The sequence below is a fragment of the Patagioenas fasciata genome, chromosome 3, assembly GCF_037038585.1.
Source record: "Patagioenas fasciata isolate bPatFas1 chromosome 3, bPatFas1.hap1, whole genome shotgun sequence".
In the NCBI taxonomy this organism is placed as follows: Eukaryota; Metazoa; Chordata; class Aves; order Columbiformes; family Columbidae; genus Patagioenas; species Patagioenas fasciata.
The window spans coordinates 27,577,386-27,603,725 of NC_092522.1; the positions used below are offsets into that span (position 1 = coordinate 27,577,386).

Below are 26,340 nucleotides of genomic sequence, written 5' to 3' on the forward strand. Positions count from 1 at the left end.
GCAATTTTATCTTTCATCATTCATAGTTTTAATTTCTGGAGAAAAATTTTTAATAATCTCCATGCGGGTTGTGTTTTTTCTTTTTTTTTTTTTGCGTTTTTTTAATGGATGCATGTTCCATTTCATAAAGGTCTGTAAAACTGTGTTTCCAAAGAAAATTTAAAAGAAACGCTACATATGTGATGGCTTTAAGATCAAAGTGAGTTCAAACTTGGAACAAAGTTAGGTGAAACCATTCCCATCATTTGTAAAAATAAATGATCAAGTCTTAGTCCATTAATATCCTTTTGTGTCGCTGAATGGTGGAAAATGAAATTAAAATTGCCTTTCTAGGACTGTTGAGGAGTTCTCTTTCGTGAAGGAATGTCTCCCTGGCACAAAAGCAACCTCCATGGCTGGATGCCAGTCCCCCTTCATGCCCTGGCAAAGGGCGCTTTTTGGAGGAAGTCTCGACTGAAATGCGCTCCAGCATGATGGTCCCCTTGTATAGTAACACAATCCAGGAGCTTCGAATTGTGTTCCAAGTTGAGCTACAGCTTATACTAAATTAGACTAATTCTTCTCCTCTCATCCTGAGAAGGATAAGGGAAAACCACCTCTACTCCTTCCGTGTGTGGAGTACACTGATTTATCACACAGAGCATTTAAATCAATAGGTACCTTTATGATGGTGATTTTTGACGTGTCCAACTGATGTTTATTAGCAAGGTGCTTGCTTTTGGAATTGCCAATGTCTCCTAAAATTTGCCACTAGAAGTCTCAAATAATTTTTAAGCTTTTTTTTTTTTTTTTTTTTTCCCATATCCCTTAGGTTAATTTGAAGACTAGCTACAAAAAAAAAAGTATTTAAAAATATATAATTTTTCATTTTCTCTGGCAACCTGATCTTTTATAAAACATAACACAGCAAATAAAAACAAGGACAGAAACAATGCATGAAATCATTACAAACATAAATGCTGAGGAAGGAAAGAGCTTTTGAGAGAGGATTTAAAAGAAATTTCTGCAGTCAGGGACAGAATTTAGGGATAAGACCTAAGGGAGCAGGAGCATCAGAAACAGTTTGCTGGTATTTCAATGAGTAGTCTTTTGGAGTATAACTTAAAATTGGTTAAAATAATCCAAAAGCAAACATAACAAACCCTTCTAGCCTCGATCAGTATAGGCATCTGTACCAGGGTATCTTGTGAGTATCTTTGCAGGAAGAGAGTCAAAGAAAACTACAATCAGCTGTATATTTGTCAGACCGGCAAAAAAATCTCCTCACCAATATACAAAGCTACGATATTTGTAAATGGTAATAAAAGAAGACAATTGAACCAGAATAATTTGAAGGAAGGGAGTGAGGAAGGAAAGAAAACAGAATAACAAAAAAAAAGCTGAGTGGAAGCTATCACAAATGCATATGAAACCAGGAAGAAAAATAGGTGTGATGAATGAAAAGACTTTCACAGGTATGCCTGATGCCAGCTCCGAGAATACTAAAAGTGTTGGAAGATCAATGTTACATGGTAGTGCAGTATTTGGATGAAAGATCAAAGCAAGCATGTCAAGGTAATGGAAGAAGAAAATCAACTCATGTTCATTACTTAAAGAGAAGGTGATTGGACACAAATAGAACCTCAGTTTGGTGTTCGGATACAATTACATAGACAGTTTTTAAAGACTTAATTAATTAAAAAGTATTTGATACTTATTTTGATCAGTATTTTAAATGCCTAAGAATGCACAATTCACAATCCATATATATTTTATATACTTTTTATGCACTACAATATTGTGCGCATGCTAGTGAAAGCCTTGGCTGATAGATGAGGAAAGTTCATTTTTAATACTTTGAAACTTTGAAATCCAATTCGAGTTTTGTTTTTATGTGTGCCTACCCCAAGATCATCAAGTGGAATTGCATGTATGTAAATACAAGCAATATTGGACAGTAATTATATATGTTTCGTCTCAACACCTGGAGTCACATTATACTTCATTCCTTTCTCCAGGTTCTGCTGAGTTCAGATTCTTGTTTATTTTTTGAGAATGGTATTGTCATTGTTGTACCAGATCTTGTTGTGTTTTTTGTTTGTTTGGACTTAATTTTCAAAAGTGGTTTTGAAAAGTAGTATTATTATTATTTATTTAATTTTCACAAGTGCTTTTAATGGTTCTAGTTCACGTAGTACCTTGGAATCTAGTTCACGTGGTACCTTGGAATCTATAGAACTGTACTAGCTGGTACCAGCTGGTACCCGGTCCCTTAAAAGTAGTATTTTGACATCATTTTTGCATAAAATTTATTAATGACTTCCATTATTCTTTGCAGCATCTACCAAGACCAAATATTCTTGTTTTCCAAATTTTTCAGTCAGGTAGAGTGTATTTTTTTTTTCCCCAGCAACTTCTGACATATCAACAGGATGGAATTACCCATGTGAGTGCTTGGGCTAGTACAATTGCTTAGTCTACCCCTCTCAAATCAGATAGTCAAAGGGTGCTTTGAACAATCTATACAGCTATGTTTCATTAACAGCTGTGTGACTGAGCTTATTTCTTGTAATTACGTCTGTCTTGCCTTTGCCTTTTTTTTTTTTAAAAAAAAAAAAACACTTCATTTAAAAATAATGTAAGAGACACCAAAGTATGTCTGTGTGATTGCTGCCATTTACCTCAGCACATTGTACTTCTGATCCTTTGCTTTTGATGGCAATACAGGGTTCAGAAGCTAATTTGTAGAAGATATTCTTCCAGCACCAGCTGCATCTGGTTTCTTGGCAGACTTCTCAAGCAGTTGTATTCGTGGCTTCGGAGTTGCCTCTGGGTTTGCTGGGGTAATGATGCTGATGGGCTTTCTGGGCTACCTTACACTCATTGATGTAGTTTTCTTTTTTATTAGCCTTTTAATCTGAGTAATTTGTCCATTTTTCCCCTTCATGAATAATGCCCAGTGCAAGCCCCTTTCAAAAGCCTCAACCCATTTGTCATGGCAATACAGCATTTGTTTATAGCTGTCATAGACTGTTTTTCTACAAAAAGCTATGCCTCAATTTTAAAATCACAAATAGCCATTAAACAGCTAATAAGTAATGTATATTTTCCTTTGTTACAGAAGAGAAATACGAGGGCCATTTGCTGCAGGCCTGAAAACACAGATTGTTTTGCATGCATGTACATAAGTCTCTTCATTGTGAATAGGACCCAAAGTGATTAAACAAGCACTCTTAATATGTTAATTTATAATTTTAATTACAACAATCTTGTATATATAGTCATTAGTGCATACTAATATAAATATTTTTCTACCTTTTATTCATAATGCATAAACCAATCATCCAGTTACTTCTCGGCAGTTGCCTGTTTCCGTTTCATAATACAATCTTTGTTCTTAGTTATGAATGCATTTTGTTCATTCCTGTCTTGAATAATCCCTCATTAAGCTAGTCACTTTCTGCTCCATGCTAAAAAGGAAAAATTATCATGCAAATGTGGCATGCCATATTAAAAAGCACATTACCAAACACTTTTGTTGCTGTCCTTCAATTAGTTTCCCTTCTTTGAATTTAATTTCATTTGTTGTTAAACTACTGACTTGATGTATGGACTCATGAATTTGAGGCTGCTGCCAAGAATGTAGCAGGAAAAAAAAATCAAAGCCTCTTCAGAAAGCTGCAGAGGCAAAGCTGAAATGAATTTGCTTCACCTTTGACAAGAACACTTGAGCAGCATTGGAATCCTCTGATGATTCAGCTTGGCTAATTATCCAATTATTTATTTCAAGAATAAAGACACTGTTTTACAATTAGAAAAGTGTAAAGTAATCTGAGAAATTTCATAATGACAGATGACTTAAGTAACTTCTGAGATAAATAGTATCTGCTTAAACTTGTCTTGCCAAGTGTTCAAGATGTAGTTAAACTGCTCTTTGAGTTTCAGGAAATTTCTAGGGACTTAAAAGTTATTTGTTTCTTCTCCCCTACAAACCACATATTATACTTCAGAAAATGGCTCAGTTTGTGCTTTTCCCGGTGTCAAATTTGCAAGGTTTTTAAGCTATGTTTAAGTTGGATTCCTCTTGATGAAAAGCTTTTGGTTCAAAGCAATACTTTTTAATTGCCTAATGATATAAGTCAGTTCTTAGGAAAGAACTGTGCATTTAGGAGTTCATTTGCAATATAACTGAAAAATTCATTGCATGGCAGTAAAACAATTTACTGTTAATTACAAGGAGAAGAATTTGCTGTACCATGCTCACAGATTGCCATGAATCATGCAGCACTCCTAGAGATTTATAACAGATGTGTAAGTGGGATGAATTAGCAGGGTTTAATAACAGAGACACAAATCATGCAGACTTCAAGGAGCTTTAATTGATATACTAGAATGTGACGGGCATGAATCACTCAGCCATTCAACAGCACTGTAACATATGGTCAGCTCAATATGCTGCATCTTAAATCGGTTGGTGAGTCGTTGGTCGTCCCATATGGTGGAAGCAATATATTTCTCATGATTTTTAAAAAATACTGTGTATTACATCTATTTTTAAAGAAATATGATTATAACATATCTGTCTTATTAAACTTTCTTTTGAAGTCCATTATGGATGGTTTTTTATTCATTTTTGTAGAAGAGTCCAACATGGACTCTAAAGAATATATAAAAAAATCTAAATATTGATAAAAGACAGAAGTATTATTTCTTGACTCATTTACTGTTGAAATGAGTGATACTATTGTGAAGCACAGAGATAGAAAAGTTCATACCAGAAATGCTATGGGAATCTCAGGGTCCTCTGGACTAATAACTTGTAGCAAAAATGAAATGGCTGTCCAGTAGTGAGGCATGGGATTTTACCTGCAAGGTAAACTCTGAGTTGAAAACAAATAGACTTCCTTTAAGTTTTTGCACTCAAATTTGCTGAACATTTTCTATTTTAATTTGTATGTGTGCATTTTGAATTCAATTGAACAATAATTAAAAACGGTATACTTTTTTTTTTTACCTTTCTGAACTATTCAGAATGGCTAATTGAAGGCTTCTGTGGAAGGGTACACAAATATCTACCTACGGTATGCTGAGCAGTAGTTATTCAAACGTATGTAAACCCGTTAAATTAAGCCACCATGTAAATATGTTATTCCTGGGACAAGAATCTGGCAGAGTATTGAAAAGCTTTAGCAGTTGCATTAGTAAACCTGACAGACTTGAGAAAGAAGTATTGTATCCTTAGAACTGTGGCTGCCAGAATTTAATGTCAACAATTAAAATTTATTTTGATCCTTACCTAGTGTTTATTACTGTTTGTATACACAGCAGACCTTACTAATACAGAGATGCACTATTAGATGGAATTACCATCTGTTCAGAGCGAAATGCTGGCATCTGTCTTCGAGTCTAAAACTAAAATGATATTATTTCAAACAAAACAAAATTAACTGCTCTTTACTTACCAACTTCATTTTTGTGTACATGTGTGTGCATGCACACATGGGAAAGGCTTGTTTGTAATGACCTGTGTAGCAACATCTATATTTAGATATATGACTTCAACATAAGCTGTATGGACCATCTGTCTTTATTGGTCTTTTTTGTGCCCTCTGCTACACAATGACATGCAGCAATCATGGGCTTTTAAATACTGTTTTAGCTTTATAATATTTTAAATATGTATTATATAGCAAGACATTAAAACTACATAATTAAAATACACAAAATGTGACTTTGAATCCACTAAAATGTAGTACGCTCATTATTTTGACAGATGTGTCTTAACAGAACGTGACTAAAAAAAATTAAATAGGTAAAATTATAGTCAATTCATCTTTCAGAAAGTAGCTACAGGTACCACAGTGACACCTTTAGGAAAATATATACTGTATGTTTTAGTCCTGGATATTTTTAATTTCAGCATTTAGTGCCCTGGTGGGCTAGTGCTACAGATCCTGTCTGCTCCTGTACAGTTTGTGTTTCTGATTTGGTGTTTCCTTTTTTAAAAACAAAACAAATAAACAAACAGAACTTAGTTAACCTATTACATACAGTCTTTCACTTCTTGATGCACAAGAATTCTTAAGCATTGTCAGGACTGTGGTTTTATTGTTAATGTTATAGAAAGGATGCTACTTTCTGAAAGTGTAGTCTTCTGTTCCATATATCACAAAATAATAAATGGTGTCATGCCAGTGTTTAATGCGTGTACACAGTGCATTAACTGTAACTGTAGTACATTTATTTGTGCTAGAGGAGACTTGAAAATGATTAAAAAATCAATACTTCCCTGTCAGAGAAGCAAGTGTTACGATGCATTTAAGTAGTTAATTGCATAAGCCCCATAAAAGCTTCAGGTTTGGGTATCAGAGATGCCATAATTATGGTCCAACTAACTGCCGTTTATTAATACTAGACTTTAAAAGTATATATAGTTATTGTCATGAATGTTAGTTAGCTGTATGTGTTTTAGAAATAATGAATTTTAGCATTTCTGTTTTGCCATCAGTAAGCTGAACTGGAGGGCCCAGTCTCTTCTGTTCGCATTTAAAATGCTGACATACGCTAGTTCCCTCAAAGGTGAAAATTTGATTGTTAAGCCATGTTTTCTATTTAAACTTGTGCATTAATACCACAATTCATTAGTGCTATGCCCTACTTATGCAGGAAAGCTTATGACCTCATGCTGCATTACTTCAATTTTGACATTGTAAATTTCTACCGTAGTGTGAGATACTAATTAGATTGTGAAGTCATAAATGATGCCTAAGCAGGAATTTACAGCACATGGTGTCGCTGGCAGTTTCCCAGTTCCCCTACTCCTTGCTTTCTCCAAGAAGAGTATTCATCAAGTTAGAGGGGGGCAAAGTAAAAAAAAATAGCAACATGCTATGGGCAAATAGGACAAATGAAAAATATGTTAATGATCTTAGAAATGTGCGCATGTTTAAAAGGATGTTATTAATTCATTCTAAATGAAGCAATCTCTCCTTCTCCAAAGAACATGCACTTTGTACAATTCTCTACTGTGAAGTATTATGTCAGATTTTGAAGGCCCGTATTTTAATTCAGGTTTTATTGTTCTTCTAAGGCGTTTATTGCTCTTTACTATGTCATTATAGGAAGAAGTAATTTTTACAAGTTGTCATTGTATTTCACTTCCTGGGTACAAATTAGGTTTCTGTTGGTATATCCTTCTCTTTATTGGGGAAAGAAGAGGAGGGGAAAAAAAGGCAAGATAAGATGGTATAGATTCTATAGGTAGCAGAGTGTTCATGTCCTTCTCTAGATCATGTCTTTTATTGTTTCAATGTTGGTCCATTTCTTTCCCAGTTGTATGGCCATTGTACCATTATCCAAACAGGTTGTGCTGCCCTCCAGTGGCTTACTGTACAGTATTAAAAAAAAAAAAAAAAAAAATTAAATCTTCATAACTCAGCTATAGAGTATCCAACGTTATCAGAATGTTTGAAAGAATATCAGAGTATTGGTTTTAATGGTAGCAGGTTCATGGTAAAAACATAACTATTTTATGCTGGTACCTTCATGGAAATAATCTTGTATGGAGCCTTGCTCTGCACTGGTGTTGGTAGAGAAACGTTAGAGAGGATCTGTTTCTTGAACTGAGTAATTATCTGAACAAATGCGAATATCTTCTGTGTGCACCATGAGGAAAACAACCTGATGGGCCTTGTGGACAGATAGCTGTTCTGCTCCTGTTGGTGAGGATAAGCTCAGTTATGAAAGACCCATGTTGTCATGTACCATACTGCTGAGATCTAACAAGAGTTGAATAACTGTTCAGATTCTCCTCAGATCCAATGCTGAAAGTCATACAGACACACGCTTACAGTGAGTACGACATGAGAGGCTAATCAAGGGAGGAATACAAATATACTTTTTTTGAAGGCGTTGGATCAGATTGCTACAGATTGATAAAAATATATTTTGGATATAATACTAGAGACATTTATCCAAAGCCTGAATAAACAAATGAACTATTTCTTGTGGAATTGAAATTGAGTTCCTAGAAAGATTAAGAATGTGCTTTGTTTTCTGGCACTTTTTTTTAATATATATTTTTCTAATTGAGCTTCTATGGATATCTGTATTTATTCTTAAGATCATCAGAAACTGAAGCAAGATGTTTTGCAAAAATTATGTTATGTGCAATAAATAACTTCCCAAGTATTACGGACAATGATACCTGGATTTTTTCTTTTTTTTTTAATGCACAGCTCCAAGAAAACTCAGTGCCCCTGATGTTGAAGGAATAAACAGCACAACGGCAAAGATAAATTGGAATGAACCTGAAGAACTTAATGGGCCTTCTCCCATTTACCAGGTGGAAAGGATGGATTCGTCTTTAGCTACATCGACGACAGAAGTAATGAAAGGGATCCGTTTCCCAGGAAATGGATATTACAGATTCGCTAGTTCCACTATCCCCACCAATACTTACTTTACAGGTAAGTGAGTTTCAATGACTTACAAAATGTATCAATTGTGCTCTGCATTTGTTTTACCATTTATTATTTTCTTCTATATAATTTTCATGGTAAAATCTGTAGTTTTTAATTCATGAGTATAGTGTGATTGTTGGTGATGTTGTTGGCTATTTTGATTCTTAGATAAAAAGCCTGTGGAAAATGTTATTGGCGATTTGGGATTTGTATTCCCTTGCCTTTGGATATAGAGATGTACATGATGGTGAATGTTGTTGCGTATTTCACTCATTTCCTAATGATGAATATAAGATGGATTTTATTTATTTTTCTGGGACAAAAATTTTTTGATGTATTTGCTGTGATAACTGAACATGTTTTTTTTGATATATTTTGGAGGTTTCTCAAAGTTGCCTGAGGATTCCAAAAGTACTTTTTTCCCTGTTCGGAACATTTTGGCTGGGGTCCTGTTTGTTTTGTCATGGAAAGAAAAAAACGCTGTCAAACTGTCAAAAGTTTGCTGCTTCTAGGCTGCTGGGTATTATCTCCACTCTTTTCTGATTAGTTAGTTATTTTGAAATGGTGCCTTTTTCATATTGAAGCAGAACAATTATCCATTGTTCTGTGATTCTCATCGATTGCTGATGTCTTCTCTTCTTGGATAAAGCAAAGATATAGACAGTACATTTTTTTTTGAAAATCTGTAGATTAACCTGGTTATATGTAGAGGTCTGTAAGTGAAATATTACATTGGTGTGCGTGATGTGTTAGTTTTTAAAAGTACAAGAAGAAATGGCAGGGTTGAAGGCTTAAAAAGATAGTTTAAAAAGATGTATGAAAAGGAAGTGTGTGTGTGTGTGTGTATATACCTACATAAAGTCATGAGACTGATAGCAGTAAGGAGAAATCCAAAAGGAACCTAGCTAACAGTGAGAGCAGGCATTAGATAGCATGCTGATAGTGCAAAGGCCACACCACAGTGTGGCACATCTCACCCTGGTACTGAGCCTTGTTTGTTAAGACAGATAAGTGCTGCAAAAAACATGCAGCATTGTTGACACCCAAAAGAATGCCAAAGATTTGAAGAGGACTGAGTAGTTGACATCCATTGTCTTCTGAGTCACCACAGGTAATTCTGGCAAGAATATGTGAGCACAGATATCTTGGTATTTGCAAGTATGTGTGTGTGCAAATTCAGGTTTTGTATAAAGCAAAAAATCACCTTCTTGTCTCTCTCTGATCACCCAGTGTATCTGATTTACAGAAAGTAAACTTGAAGGTGAGTTTATTTCTTTCTTTTTCTTGCTAGCACTTAAAAAACATGCAGCATTGTTGACACCCAAAAGAATGCCAAAGATTTGAAGAGGACTGAGGAGTTGACATCAAGTGATAATGTGTTAGTTAAATATTGACACCATGTTGACTTGCAAAACCTGTCTTTGTGCAGGAACCGGTAGGAACAGCTGTTGGGCTTCTTTCCTCATCCAAATTGCTCAATGCTTTTCCTGGTATTAAAATTTGCACCCTTTACTGTATATTTAGTAAAAAAATCTTTTATGTATTTCTTCTGTTGTCAGTTGTGATAATTTAAACACCAAAGGAATTGTGACCTGCAGTTTTTGTCACTCTAGCTCTGGTCAGCCCATCACTGCAGTTTAGTTAAATAGTTTAATCAGATATGAAGAATTAGGAGTATCACTGAATTTCCCTCTCCTCATCAGAAGTCTCCAAGAGTGTTGGGGAAGAAGGTGTTGTGCTACTGGAGTTGTTAACATGCCTTTCTGTCACCAGACAAGCCCATGAGTAATATACCCAAGCACCAGTTCAGTCTGGGGTTCAGTTATGCTCCCCAAGCTAAGTTTAAGGCCTTGAATAAGGTTTATCGAGATGGCTGGGCTGATTTGACAGAGTTTGGACAGACAGGTTGGGAGAAGATGTTGAAGTCCCTTTGTACTGGCACCTGATGGCTGATAATGCTGTATGGATAAATACAATTTATAATTGCTTTGGATTGTGTTCTTTCTTTTCAACCAGCTATTAGTCTCAGTATCTGGAGATGGTGTAGAACCAAAACACGCCAGGCAATTTGTGCAGACACCTGCTGCTAATGACTGACAATCAGGCTAAATCAGCCTGTTTTGATACCTAAAAATGTCTAATTTGGTACTTGGCAACTCAATAAAGTTTTTGAGAAATATAAAACTGTTTTTTTCTGAGTAGATCATCAGTCCTTCTTCCAAAACATGAAGGAGGGAAAAGTATAGTAAATCCAGGAGTATTTAGAAAGAAAGACTCTTAAATGAATAAAAAATATTCTTTAATTGTACTTTGCACTTGTTTTGTTGTTCAGACCCTCTCTTATTTACCCATCTCTGAAGACAAGCAGTTGGCAATTTTGCTTTAGAGATGAAATGACTTTAGTGTGTGTGCAGCTGTGTACATTTTTGACACAAAAGTGTGCCAGCATGTACATGTCGGTCAGCAGACAGATACTTCTTACTGTGTCTGCGATCTCCTACTGCTAATCCAGAAAAAGACAGTTCAGTTTATTCATTGTTAATAAATACAGTTGTCCTCACTGCCTCCATGTCTGACCTTACATTCCAAGGTGCCAGTGATGGGGGCAGATGCATTATCTGGGAAATTTTCCAAATTCGTCTTTAAAAAAAAAAAAGTTAGGCAATAAACACTGGCTACACTAAGCAGCATCCTTCTGTCTGTAACAAAGCCTCCAGCTGCACAGGAAGATGTGCTCTGAGTACACATTAGATGAGAGGAAGTTGGGTAAAGAAAAAGATTATTTCTGCCAGAACTGTCCACATGCAACTTCTCAGCTCTTCAAACTCTGAAGAAGTGTTTAGCTTTTGTAATATAATTTCCTTAAGATGCAAACTTGATTTTTAATACTAATTTGTATCCCTTGAAGTTCTTAGATACAACAGCCTTCTTTATATCTATCAAAATACCAGGCAAAGGAACTGCTAGCATTGTTGTTTTAGCTAAGGAACTCATCTTTCTCCCATTACTTTGGAGACTGACATATTCAGGTGTTTATCTTCATATCTTCCCCATAAGACAGCAAAGTGTTGTCATTCTGTTTTTATGAATGGGGAGCTGAAGCTCAGATTTTACTTAATGCAGGAATTTATACATAAAGGGCCTGCTAGAAATGGCTAGAAGGTTTTACAAATTAGTTATTTTGTATGGTTTGCTTTATCAGCACAGCTTGTGTGATGTGGTTGTTGGTCTGGAGTCAGAATGCTGCAGGAGCATGGCTGTGTCTCCCTAGTAGTCTAGGAAGGTATTGTCCATTTTGTATAGGGTGCAGACAGATAAGCTTGGAGTTCAAAGAACTGTTAAATTCAAATTATACTCCTATTATCCCTTTAATGACCAAGTCTAATGGCTGGGTCCAAGAAAAGCTTGAAGATGAAGGTAATGAACATGATTCCCTGTTAAACTGGCTTTCACCACTAACAGGAGTTCTAGGTTAGTTTGTTCTGCAGGCAATAGCACGTTCAACTGCTGAAGTGTGTGTGTGAACATCAACAACCAGCCAATGGATATATTTATGATAGGGGTTTTTCCTCAATTACCTTTTGCTCCTTGGACGAGGGTCAGGACTTGAAGTACCTGAATATATGAAATAAAAACTGAAGTATGAGTTTTGACTTGTGTAAATAAGCCCTGCTTAGAATCGAGTTTGATTCTAATTTGAGGCACTGTCTTCTTTTCTGGATACAAAAATAGGAAACTTCATTTTTTGTGTTTTACAGAGTGTAGGGGATTACCTTTTTCTTTGAAAACATGAGTCCCTGAGAAAGCATGTGTGCACTTACTGAGTACATTGGTGGATACTGTACCTTCATATATAAATAGTACCTCTGTTTTAACTTTGTAGAAAATCCTGTCAAAAAGCTGTGCTTTTTTTTTTTTTTTCCTAGGGCAAATATATTTGATTTAGCTCCTAAAGACAGATAAAAGGTAGTTTAATTTCCAGGTTTTATTGAGTACATAGATACTGAACTACTGAGTTCTTTCAAAAAGGAACTTCTGGGCCTAAGAGCAACTGATTGAAAAGTGAATACTGAATGTCTCTGCAATACAGTGACATCTTAGCTAAGAGTTTCAGGACAGCAATTTAGTTTTCTAAAGTGCAGCCATGGATTACACAAATAAGTTTTTTAATCTTTCCTCTGATTGATCCATTGCAAGACAGAAAGTCTGAGGCTGAGCTGATGCAGTAGGGCTAATTATAGTTAGAAAGGATAGAAATTGTAATCCGTTGGACAAATGAATGAGTGAGAAAACTCCTTGGATTCCATTCTATATGGAGATAGTCGGGCTCCATGAAGGTAAACTCATTGCATGTGTAGGGCTATGTAAGAACTACTCACTGTGTAAACAGTGACTCCCTTGCTACAAAACGAAATCACAGAGTCCCAAGATGGTTGTGTAGAAGGTTGTATTCCTCCTCATCTCCCAAAATGAGAATTTTTTTCACATATAACATTGGACATCCATTGCCAATTCTGTGGCATTTTGGTGGGTTTTGTAAATAATATATGTATTCTTTCTGTGACATGGAGAAAAACAAATCCTCCAAGCATGATTTATGTGTTGCTTGAAACACAATTTGAGCTTCATGTCAGTAGTTATATATCCATAGAAGAATGGAAGCATTTGCTTATTTAGTGATAAAATATTCATTTTTTTCAGGTGGATGAAATTTTTTTTGTGACTAAGATATTTTTAAAACAGCTGAATTAGCTATTACTATTTTAATGTGATCCCTCTTGGATGTTACTTGTTTAATAAGAAAGTTATTCATGTAATATTGATCAAAATGCAGTCCATCCAGAAGAAAATTTTGTGTTTGGCCTTGCTTTGAATCTAAGTTTTTTGAAATAGGATACTATGCTTGAATAGAAGTGGGTCTTGCCTGGAATATGTGCTCTTTGGCAACCTCTGCATGATGCAAGCTCAGCTCTGTCATAATTAGGAAATAACTGTATGAGGTAAGATGTTCATATATTCAGTATTACAAGCAGAGCTTTTTTACAGTGACATTTTTAGTGTTGTGATCTTAAAAAACGTGTATTTTAAAAAATATATATCTGTTCTACTGTTTTTACTGCCAAATTGTGACTCATATACACACACATTACTCAGAGTGGTGAATCTTTCCAGTAACGATGTTTCTTAATGAGTTTGCCATGGAACACTGCACAAGCATCGTTCACATTTGTTCTGAGCAAAAGAACTGAGAATGGCTGTGGTCATTCAGTGTTTGATCTCCCTGCAACTCTTCATCACAGTGAACTCTCTTTGCAGTAATGTAAAACAAATTGCACTCCATATAATCTTGAGCAAACATTTCATAGTTAGTAGAAGATGCAAATATTTCCATTAACGTATGGAGCCAAATTAACAGGTTTTTTCCAGCATTCCAAAAGAGGTTTGTGGAATGAATCAGGACTGAAAATCAAGAAAATGAATACAATTGGAGGTCTAAAAACAATGTAAGAAGAAAGGCTGAAGAAAATGGAGTTGTTTAGAAAAGTGAAGACTAAAAGGAGATATGATGATGGTCTTAAAGAAAATAAAAAAACTGTGGTTTAGAAGAAAATGAACTTTTATCCATGTCTACTGTGAGTAAAGGAACAATGGTCTCGTCATAAGCTTAAATGTAGCAAGGTAGGTCATCTTCTCACAAGAATTTTTTTCTAAAGGACAGGCTAGTTAAGCAAAGGAATACATTGTTGTTGGGAAAAAAATGAAAGCTCTGACACTGCAGATTTTAAAGAACAGTTGGATGAGCATTTGTCAGGAATAACCTAGGTAAAATTGATTCTGCTTTAGAGCAAGTGGATTGATTTGGTGACCTCTAAGAAAGGATATATGTTTGGAAAACAATTTTAAACTCAGATTAACCCAGTGAAACTGGGTTTCAAATGAAACATTTCAAATGAAACATTTCAAATGAAATGTGCAAATGAAACATTCATTTCACCAAATAACTTAGAAAAATCTGCCTTCCTCTGCAGACAACCTCCACCCCTGCCCCTCCACTTCTCCCCGCACCCCAAGGAACTTTGCATCAATACAGATCTGAATTCTACAATTTTCTACAACCTATCTCTAGATAATTTCCAGCCTTTCTTTTTATGACTACTGATAAGGCTTGAGGTATCTAGAAATTAGTTTTAATCACTAAATCATAGAATAATAGAATAATTTGTGTTGGAAGAGAAGCCATCTGAAGCAACCTTCTTCTCATAGTGAGTCCAACTAGCCTGCTTAAGCCTTTGTCTAGTTGAGTTTTATCTCCATATATAGTCAAGTATATTTCAGATTCTTAGACCAAGCTTTTTAATACTGAGAGAGAAAGGAAGAGAGCATGTTTATTTAGCTGACTTGGAGAACACACTTCATCTCTCAGGGAACTTTTCATAGTGCCACTTATTTTTCAGACTTTTATATTAAATCATGCACCAAAGAGCTCTTGGAGTGCTCTTATTTTATTACATTCTTTCTGTCTAGGTTATTGTCACAGGACTTCTCCATAGAAAATATTTTAATTTTTTAGGACAACTTCTTACATTTTCTCTTCTTGTCATCACAAAAGAATGATTTGAACCCATATCTTCATCTTCTGTTAAAGAAAGATAAAGACTTTCTATATCACCGTCATGTGGCTGGCTTCAGTAAGAAGGGGAACCATCCTTTTTTCTGCCTGAGGACTGTTTGCACAGACATTTTAGGCAGAATTTTGTCCTAGTGCGAAAAATGAATTCACAGTTTCATCTTGAAAAACACATTTCTTTCTTCCTTTCTTCTGAATCCCAAGAAGCCTAAAGACACAGAGAGTGAGAGAGGAGCTGCATATAGAGAAAAAGGAGTGATCCAGCACAACAAAGTGAACTGTGCTACTTTGTGAACAAAACAACTTAAAACATTTTCGAACATGCACAACAGGGACTTAAACAGCAAATAAGCCAAGCTGATGCTGACCTTGCCAGTGTTACAGGGGTAATATTTTCACTAAGATGAGCTACATTTTTAGGCACAGACATACTTTCTATCGGTATCAAGTATCTGCTTTTTCCATCTTTTTGTTGTAGAAAAGATTTATTGTAGCCAATGCATGTGAGTGGGAGAAAAAAAAAAAAAGATTCTCCCCTTCTGTATGATTTCTGATATTTACCTCTTGCAGTTTAACAGATTATGCAGAACAAACTTTGGCGTCTAATCACAATTTTTTTTGCATCTTCTTGGCTTTAGTGCCAAAGAACATTTTTGCCAGTGCCCTGTGACATTCTGCACTGTATGGTTGAAACCAAATTTTTCAGTAGTCCTAACTGTGGAAGTTGTGAAAACAGTAGCTTTCCTGTTGTTACACCAAGCTGCCAGTGGAGAAGCCGTTTCCCAGACTAGATCATACTTAGATTCAGCTGTTTGCTTGTGTAAAACCAGTTACAGAACTGGGTCTTTTGATTATCACAAGTATACCACATGACCTGTACTCTGTAAAACAGCAGTTCTTCCCCTTTTATTACAACTCTAGTTGTGCTTCTCTTAATTTTGTGCAAGAATGATTCACTATTTTGAAATGTAGTCTGCATTTTCTCTGTAGGTGACAAACTGAAGAATTAGCAGAAGAAAAGGTTTATGTCAATTTTTTCAAAGCCCATGTGTTTAGTCAAGGGTAATAAAAGTAGATATTCTCTATGGAGTTTGCATTTTTTATGAACTAATCTGAGAGTGTAACCACTTACGTGCCAAGATATTTTATAAAAGATTGATTTCCGCAAGGAAAGCATACCTGTATATTTGGTGTTTCTTTTTCTTGTTGATCTACAAAAAAAAATGCTGATAGGATTTGATGTAGGAACTCTGTATGGGAAACTGCACAAAGAATGCTCACTGAATTTAATGACAGTGAATGTGGAAAAAAATATGGTTTTTTGTTTTAGTATCTAGTTTGGCCTATATTCACAAAGAATGGAGTTCTTATGTATTTGTTCAGCACACTAAAGAAGCCAAAGGTGGGGGTTATATTCTGTGTTTACAAGGGCAAAGAAGGGGAAGAGAGAGTTCAAGGAGACTTTCTGTTCTCTGTGCCTCTTCTGTGTACAGCAAGGATAGTGGGTGCTCTCATGTATGTCTCTGAAAATAAACAGTTATGGAACTGCTGTGTTTTGCTTCAGGCATGACATCTTCTGGGATTCCTCTTGTGCTTGTGTGCTGCTAAGAAAAGGTGCGAGATGGAGGGACTCGTTGGGAGGGAGGTTTGGGGAAATAAAAGTTGCTGAAAATAAAGAGCGTAAAGAAAAAACTAGAATGTATAAACTGCACAAATGCATGAAGTTTATTTAATTAAAAAAGAAAAGAAAATGAGGTAGGGGAAGGTGCCGAGCGTCTCTTGGAAGTTTTGCATGTGACAGATCCATGTACACTGTGTTAAAATGAGGCTCATTTCATTTAACTATAACTATATGGTCAAAGTAAGGATGGAAATGATACAGGTCAAAAAAAGAACCTGAAGCAGGTTTGAGGGTAGAAAATGGTAGTTCAATGGATGTTCATGTTTTAGAGCGAATGTATGAATGCTTCTGGGAGTTCTTAGACCCAAATACCTGATGGTGCAGAGACAGATGAAGGAAAACTTATTATTTTCAATGCTGTTCATTTAGTAATGCAATTGTGGGTCTTCCACACCAGTACTTCAGTACTTTTAAAGATTTTTGTAGGATTCTTATATTCTGGTATAATTTAACTTGTAAATCAAGGTAGTTTCAATGAGAGGGATTTGGTGAGAAGTAATAGCCAAAAAGGAATATTTCTGCAGCTTTAACTTTAATAAATGTCAAATTTCTGATGTCTTTTATTTCTGAATTCTTATGATTTTAGTCTGTGCTGGAACCAGAAGGCCGAAAAAATGACACTTAATCAAGATTTTCATCTAGACTAATCATGCTAAATCCTCTTGTGTTTTTAGCAGTGCAGTTATAGTGCATCTGCTTGGAAAATATTGGCTGGTCCAATGCAGGGTGGCAGGAATTGTAGTATTTTTGATGCTGCCTCTCTAAAGTTCTTTCTTAATTCCAAATGTTACATGAATCATGTCCATTTTCCCCCTCACTCTTGAAAGTGCTATTACATTGAAGAAAAACATGTTACTTAATCTTCTTAAGAAAGGTTCCTGTAGTCAGCATAGATTCACCAAAGGGAAATCATGTTTTACCAACCTGATAGCCTTCTATAATGGTATGACATGCTGGCTAGGCAAAGGGAGATCAGTGGATGTTGTCTACTTTGACTTCAGCAAGGCTTTTGACAGAACATGCTCATAGGTAAGCTCAGGAAGTATGGGCTAGATGAGTGCATGGTGAGATGGATTGAGAACTGGCTGAATGGCAGAGCTCAGAGGGTTGTGGTCAATGTTGCAGTCTGACTGGAGGCCTGTAGTTAGTGGGGTTCCCCAGGGGTCAGTATTAGGTCCAGTCCTGTTCAACCTGTTCATCTATGACCTGGATGAAGAGACTGAGTGCACTCTCAGCAAGTTTGCAGATGATACCAAACTGGGAGGAAGGCTTGATGCACCAGAAGCCTGTACTGTCATTCTGTGAGACCTGGACAGGCTGGAGGACTGGGCAGAGAAGAACCTGATGACATTCAACAAGAGCAAGTGTAGGGTCCTGCACCTGGGGAGGAATAACCCCAGGCACCAGTACAGGTTAGGGGCGGATATGCTAGAAAGCAGCATTGTGGAAAAGGACTTGGGAGTTCTGGTAGATAACAGGTTGACCATGCCCTTGTGGCCAAGAAGGCCAATGGTATTCTGGGGTGCTTTAGGAAAAGTGTGACCAGCAGATCGAGTGAGGTGATCCTCCCCCTCTACTCTGCCTTGATGAGGCTGCATTTGGAGTGCTGTGTCCAGTTCTGGGCTCCCCAGTTTAAGGAGGACAAAGAATTACTGAAGGGAGTCCAGCGGAGAACTACGAAGATGATGAGGCATCTGGAGTATCTTTCTTGTGAGGAAAGACTGAGAGAGCTGGGTCTGTTCAGCCTGAAGAAGGCTGAGAGGGGATCTCATCAATGTTTATAAATATCTCCAAGGTGAGTGTCAAGAGGATGGGACCAGACTCCTTTTAGTGGTGCCCAATGATAGGATGAGGGGCAATGGGCACAGACTGAAGCACAGGAGGGTCCATCTGAATATGAGGAGAAACTTCTTTACTTTGAGGGTGATGGAGCACTGAAACAGGCTGCCCAGAGAGGTTGTGGAGTCTCTTTCTCTGGAGTCATTCAAGACCCAACTGGACACATTCCTGTGCAATCTGCTCTGGGTGAACCTGCTTTGGCAGGTGGGATGGACTGGATGATTTCCAGAGGTCCCTTCCAACCCCAACCATTCTGTGTTTCTGTATGTTGTATAGACAAGAGGATCCTAATTTACAAGAGGATACTCGGAGTGATTGTGAAGGGATGAAGCGTAGCATGCTCTTGGATGTATTTTGGGGAGCAGTTTTTACACAGGCACAGAAAGAGTGTTATCTGTTCCTCCTATTCTTGTCTTCTGTGCACAGTTTTCAGCAAGGATGAAGCAAAGAGAGGTTTAGTTCTATATTGGCTGGTGAGATACTTCACATGAAATTAATGCTTTCTGGGCCATGTTTGGTCCTTACTTAGATTGTTTCTATAAAGGGTTATTTAGCCTGATGACTTGAGGGAGACATTGCATTTGACTAATACTGAGCCTTTAAATTATGCCTGCTTTTAACATACAATTTCCTTCCCATATTGTGTTTTCAGATGGTGAAGATGTAACTACTGAATTATGTATTGACTGAAAATGTATGAAGAGTCATGCATTGATTATGATTGCATTGTGAATTTGATCAGGAAATTTTCATAATAATAATATAAGGAAGCTTTTCACCTTCTAATTGATTTTCAGGGCGATTAAATTAAGACCTTGTCTAAGTACAACTGTCCTTATCAATTACTGGCAGAACAGAGAAATTAAAGGATTAAAAATTTACGTGTGTTAAGATTCAGTATTTAAGGTCTGAAATCAATCAGATCATAGACTGAATAATTCCATTATGACAAAACTATCGCTCAGGATTAGACTGTGGTAATTTGTAGAAAAAAAGGCTGTCTGTATTAGTACATATGGGAAAAATTAAGATTGCAAAATTAAGCACCTAGAATTTAGGAAATGGAGTTAAAATAGGCAGCATGAACTTAATTCAACATTGTTATCTTTATGGGTTATGATGGCATATAATCAATTGATTAAAAACTAGCTTATCCATATTTTCTATGTATGGCACAGACCAGCTGTTGCCTTTTAAAAATCCTTACTGTTCTGTAAATGGCTTGATGTCTGTTTTATTATATGTATCTAACTCTTAAGTAATGCAGATTGAATTTTTTCTATGCTATTTTCACTAGAGTATCCAAATAGTTTGTCATAATTGATATTAATTTTTAGAACATTTATATTATTAGGTTCATTTTATGAATAGGGATTTTGGGTAAAGAAAAAAGAGGACTGAATGCTGATTTTGAGTGCTCAGTTTTACATAGTTAGGACCTGAGTTTTCAGAGTAGTTTATGTGTTTAAAGTAGAGTTCCCACTGACCTCTGTTCAATTAGGAACACTTAACACTTCCACAGATCTCTGTGGGGTGTTTAAATGCGAGCATTCAAGAAAATGAAGAGAGCATAACAAGTGAATAAAACTGAAAAGTTTGACTGAAGTGATTTTTGCCTCACATCGTGTAGGAACTTCGTGGCAGAGGTAGGGACAGATTTCTCCAGAGTGACATTGAACTGCGATAGCTATGAAACTGTCCGTTCACTTTTCATCCTCCCCTTCCTCTTTCATTAGACATTCGCAGAGCGCTACATCAAATAAGACAAGCTTCCATGCACAATATCCTTATTTGCTACATGAATTCTGTTTTAGTTCCTGAACATCATAAAATCCTTGAGGCAGATATCTTATGGGAAATGTGTGTTTGTATAATTGTAGACTGTATCATTATTCATCCTCTATTTGTGTATGCATTAATTTTTTGCAGACAATTTTGGTTTTGCATTTCCTAAATTTTGAGGGTTTACTTTTGCAGACCTAGTGTGGTCTATACTGTTACTCTGGATAGTAATTAAAAAAAAATCTCGATGTCAGAGGGGAATCCCAGACATATCCATCATATGGAACATTGCTGACTAATACAGATGTCAATGGGTAAAAATCTTTAATATTCATGAAATCTCTTCCTGATCTGAACTATTACAGGCACTGACTGCTGCACTAGATGATCATCTCTATGTGAAGGGTAGAGTGCCTGCTTTCCCACTCTATTTGGTGTTTACTAACAACATGTATTTTCAACTGGATTTGTAAGGAGAGTTTCTACTAATGATTTTAGCTTCTCTAGGTTCTCCTGGTTTTCTATTTAATTTCCCTTCCTCCATCCCCTGCTTTTTCATCCTTTTTGTGTTGTGACACTATCCATGATTTTATTATTGCTCCCTTCATCTCCCTTCACCTTTTTCCCCCCCTCTCCTGGTTTGACCATTATAATGTCTTTCGTTGTCTTCCTTCCATGTTCTTCAGAGTGCTGTCAACTTTTTCTTCATACGGCCAAGCACCAAGTGGTGGAAAATGAAGAGGCCAAGATAGACTTTTTGCATTCCTTTCAGTGTCTATAAATGTTGGAGTAGTTACATTTATACAGCCCTAAAATTACATTCAGCTCTTTGAAGGCATCTGCGAGGCTGATGTTGCCCCCGGTAAAAATGAGTTTGACACCTTTGGTCTAGCTCACCGTTAGAATTTGGTGGCCAGAACCAATTTCATGGAAGAGCCTTCTTAACCCCTATGTTTCTAAGACGTGAAGTCTCCATACAAATTTAATTTTTCTTTGAGAATTTTACTACCATCCCCTAGCTAACCATCCTGCAAGAAGCTGTTTCCTAACATTGATAGACTTATGCTTCAATTTTTACCTCAGGATAACCACACTGTAACAAATTCCTATCTCTGATCCACAGAAAGAAAGAACCAAAACACTTTTGTGTAAAAGAGTGATTTAAATTACTTCAAAGTAATAATGAAAAAGTATTGTGACATAAAGAACACATGGTTATAGGAGCTTATATTTTCTTTTTCTTAAGAGAGAATATTTTAGGAAAGTTCTGTGCCACAATGGTGTCAAGAACGTGGGAGGTAAATGTAGCAGTAAGTGCTACTGCCATTCCAATTTTCAGACCTTGGGGAGGAAGTACCTTTTGCATCTGAGTGTTAGTGACTTGTTTAATAAATGCACTGACTTATAAAGTAGTTGGAAGTTGCAGCACTTTGATTTGACTAAAACATTATTAGTTATTTCATCTACGTACAGACTTTCCAAAGATGGTAGTGAGCTTTATCATAGGATGGGATCCTCAGGAAACAACACATGATGCTTTTGACACTAGAATGACTTGCTTTCTTGCAAGTTACTTGTTAGTGTGTTTCTTCAGTAAGTGTGTATTAAAAAAAAAAAAAAAAAGAACTAAAGAGTATAACAGGTATTTGATTAGATACTGATTATATGTAGTTTGCTATTTTGAGATGTGAAGTGTAACCCCCTTCCTTGTTTTTTGGGCTATGCAATGCTGTCTTACAGCTATGAAAACAAATACTTCTGAACCAAATCATTTTTCAAGATACATCCCCAGAATTAGATGGTATTACACATTTCTTTTCCTGCATACATATCTTTTCCTCAAACTGTTCATATTTTCCATTAAATGCATTGTACTTGGTAGATGATCCCTACAGCAAACATAGATGGACAAAATTGTGACCTTAAATAACAGTGCAGTATAGCAACTGCAAATTCAGAAAGCAACTGTTAGCATAACTATTAGAATGAAAATGCAAAACTGCCAAGTAATGTTGTTCTGATATAAGGACCATTAAATATGGTGACAGAAACATCATATACTAAATTATTGGAGGATCCATTGAACTGAGTAGTGAATTGTCGCCTTACAGGTTTTTTTTTTTTTAATTGAAAGACATTTTAGAGAATGATATACTGTATTGTAGAAAAATCTCAAAAAGTAACTATACTCTATCACTGTATATACCCAAAATGAGATTTGATCAAAAGTAGTTAGATCTGTGCTTACTGACTTAAGATCTATAATACCTTAAGATTAATTGGGAGCATAAATGGAGAAGCTGACAACCTGGAACCTTGACTTCTTAAAATTGCTGACCCAATTACTGCTAAGCCCTTTGCTGACATGTTAATATGTCTCTTTAAACTGGTAAATCACCACCATTTCGGTGTATGCTAGAGTTGGTCCATCGGATGAAGAAAGATGTAAGTTTAATTTAAATAATTATTGACCTATTATGACCTTTTCATTTCACTTGTACTGCTCCTCTCAAGGTAAGCAATTATATTTTTATAGTGTTGGATGATAATCAATGTGCAGGAGCTATCCTTATTGATTTAAGTAAGGCCTTTGATCTGGTAATCACCAACTATTGCTATCTAGGCTGGCCTTAAATATATTGGATATTACTATGGTTATTTGGTTTAAAAATATGCAGAATTTAGGATTTTATTATGAAGTTGCAAGCAAAGTAAAAAATGTTGGGAAATACATAAGATTCCACTTAATAAACTTAGTTAGAAATTGGAAACAGTTTATTTTATACAATACATGACGTATTTTTAACATAACTATTTTTAGGTGGGCAACTTGTTGTGTGAGTGTGATTTTTTTTTTAAGTGTGATTTTTTTTTAATGCACTACACTTATGGGAGGAAGGTTTACTTCATTGGTAGGGGTTTTTTTAATTCTGTTTTATACTATGAATTTAGAGTTGCAAACTTTTGTTCTTCCATTTGATGGTGGAAATCTATCTGAAATTTTTATTTTTTATAACCAACATCAATGTTTTGCTCATGCATTTTGTACAAAATTTTTTAACCAATAATTATATCAATGCATTAGGTAAGAATATAATTGAAATATTGGATCTTTATCATAGTTTCCAAGCGGTAATTTAATATCTTCCAAAGTATAGTCATACAGCTGATTAGTTGTCATCATTTCCTCATTCCTCATGCACCTAGTTCTTTTTTACTTCTTCCCTAACTTTATTCTCTGGACATGATTTGCCGTCCCCCACCCTCCTGCTTTTGTTTTAATGTATGACTTTGGAAAGCCTGAGTAGATGTGGGTTTAAACTGGCTTTAGAAAACTGTGAAATTTGTGATCATTTTGATCTGCTCCTCTAATGAGTTCCAAAGCCTCTACCTTTCTTTCAATGGGAGTTCAGCCTTGCTCTGGTGAGCCTTGAAACTACCAGCAGTTGTTCAGCGAGGTCACCAACATAATGAGAGGGGCACTCTTGAGATATCTTGAACCACTTCCATGGATGGCCATGAAGATTAATACTGGGACCTTACATTTGACCTAGTATTCTATGGAGACTACGTGTAGTGAGCAGAGCAAATGGGATGATGTGCTTATGGCAGTGTGTGTAAATAAAGTGATTGCATTCTGGATTTTTTTTTAAATGTAGAGTTAAAATATTGTGTCTCATTCTTGCTGTGAGGTCATGAAGGTATGAGCTGTTATGACCAGGTGCACGCCTGAGAAGCAGTGCCATGATTTCCTTGCTAGCTGGAGGCAGAAGGCAGGTTTTTGTGTGCTGCTGTGTCTGCCAGCTTGTGCTGAAATGACCAGAACTTGGCACTTGGAGCTGTGTTCATGAACAAGTCGATGATGCAGTAAAACTTTTAATTACGCCCAGCAATGTTCTTTCCAGTCTCCACATTTTGTGATTTCATCACCTGTAAGACCTGTAAAACTGTTATTTTGAAATCATTTTTCTATTGCTAAGGCATTTTATTCTTTCATATTTGCTCTGTTTTGGATTTGCAACCCATTCTTGGTTTGTAATTTCAGAATTCTTCTGTCAGCATTCCATATTTTTATCTTCTTTTATATTGCTAATAGGTTTGATTGTGCAAGCACACAGTACTGTGATTCGCTAAATCACAGACTTGTTCAGTGGCGCACACTTTATTTTTCAGTCTGTTGGTTACAGGCTGAATGAGATGGTATGTAAAGGCTGAGATTGATCAGTAGGCTTGAAAGTTTTACCTTAAGCCTTACTGTTATCCCATTTTAGGACTGAAAGAGCTCACAGTAGAGTGACAGACATTTGCATATGTACATCTTTTTATCTCTCAATGCCTATAGTACGAGTGTATTCCAATATAGCATTTGATTTTTTAAATAATGCAGGTACTAGAGTAAACAGAATCCCCATCTGGCCCCATGACCAAGAAATAAAAATAAAAATGATTCAACATTGGGACAGGTAATCTGGGGTAAAATTATGTATTTTTCTTCTCTTACGGGAAAAAAAAAAAAAAAGTTGAATTCCTCAGAACTATGATGAGCCTTGACATCATAAAGCACATTGACTTGCCTTTTGTGCTGCTGCTAAGTTTTTATCCCCCCCCGCCTTCTCAATCTGGGGAACCTGCCAGACAGAGGTCTCATTCCCCATCAGTACTTTTTGTCCTACTGAACATCTTCTCTCTGTACTATTCCACCTTCTTTGGGAGTACTCTGCCTAAGCTAGAAGACAATATATAAAAGCTTTAAATATATTCTTTATAGCAATAACTTCACACTGGTGTTTTACACAGCAGTAAATATTTTATCTGATTATTTCTGAAAACTTTTTGTGTTAAGTAGATACGTGAGCAAAACATTGATTCCACCCAATTATGCTATAAATATATACCAATATTAAGCAACGGGTTTTCCTGAACAACCCTAACCCCCCCCACCCGCCTTGATCCCCTGTTGTACCATTTGGTGTTCGATAGATTACAGGAGGGGCCTGAGATAAAAGTTGTGTTGTCTTCTACTTCTGGTACAGCACTGGCTATGTGATAGGTATTTAATACTGATGATAAGAAAACAGTCTGCCACATTGCAAATTAGAACTATTGAACCAGGTCATATCCTGGATATGTATGTTTTTAGGCCTGTACTTGCTGATCTGAACTTCCATCTTCCCATAAAAGTTCATCCAGCTCTCTTAGGGTAGCAGTTTATTAACCATTCCCTAATACACATTGTAGATGGCGGGTGCTACAGCCTTTGTCATTATGCCTCAAGGCTAAGGCACTCTGCCCAAAGATATTAGATCAGCTAATTTTATCTGTGTTTGTAAAACCAGCATTTCTATTTTCTCAAGTCTCCCAGGTAACCAGAGTGAGCTCTCTAATTTTTTTTTTTCCTTCCAGGCACTTATGGGATATTAATCATATGAAGTTCTTGTAGATATTTATATTATGTTAAAAATGTTTTCAGACTGATCATATGCAGTGTGCAGGCTACAGAGGAAGCACAAGCAAAAAAAAAAATCTTCATCGGGTAAAATCTCAGTACATTATACGAGCGTTTAGCCACACAAGTCCCATTAATGTTAATGGTCCCAAGCTTTCTTTTATTCATCACAACACTGATTGCACTTGGTCAGCTCTTTATCAGTTTGAAATATTGACAGCAGGAGGAGGCGTTCCCTTAGCCAGACCTGACTGTTGCAGTGCTCTTAACTTAGTCATCCTGCAAATGCTCCTATAAATGGATTTATTCCAACAGGTCCAAAATACATCAACCGGATCATCTTACTCTGGTGCTAGCCCGTATACATTGGCTCCAATTTGCAAGAGCATTGATTTTAAACATTGATCATTACTTATAAAGCACTCTGTAGTTTTGGACTTATTTATTAAACTAACTTGTTACCTGTGCTGCTGCTAAAGTCCTATCTTTATCTTGTTAAGAAGCGATTATTTGCTCTCTGTGG

General features: G+C 36.2%; 1 protein-coding gene across 2 annotated transcripts in view; it reads left to right on the top strand.

Annotated features, from left to right (window-relative positions):
* USH2A (usherin) overlaps window positions 1–26,340 on the top strand; it is a 386,355-nt gene that overhangs the window by 97,228 nt on the left and 262,787 nt on the right. For both annotated transcript variants that reach the window (XM_071805984.1, XM_071805985.1), the window contains exon 21: window positions 8,217–8,447. In XM_071805984.1, the coding sequence (XP_071662085.1) occupies window positions 8,217–8,447 (231 nt within the window). The remainder of the gene's footprint in view (window positions 1–8,216; window positions 8,448–26,340) is intronic.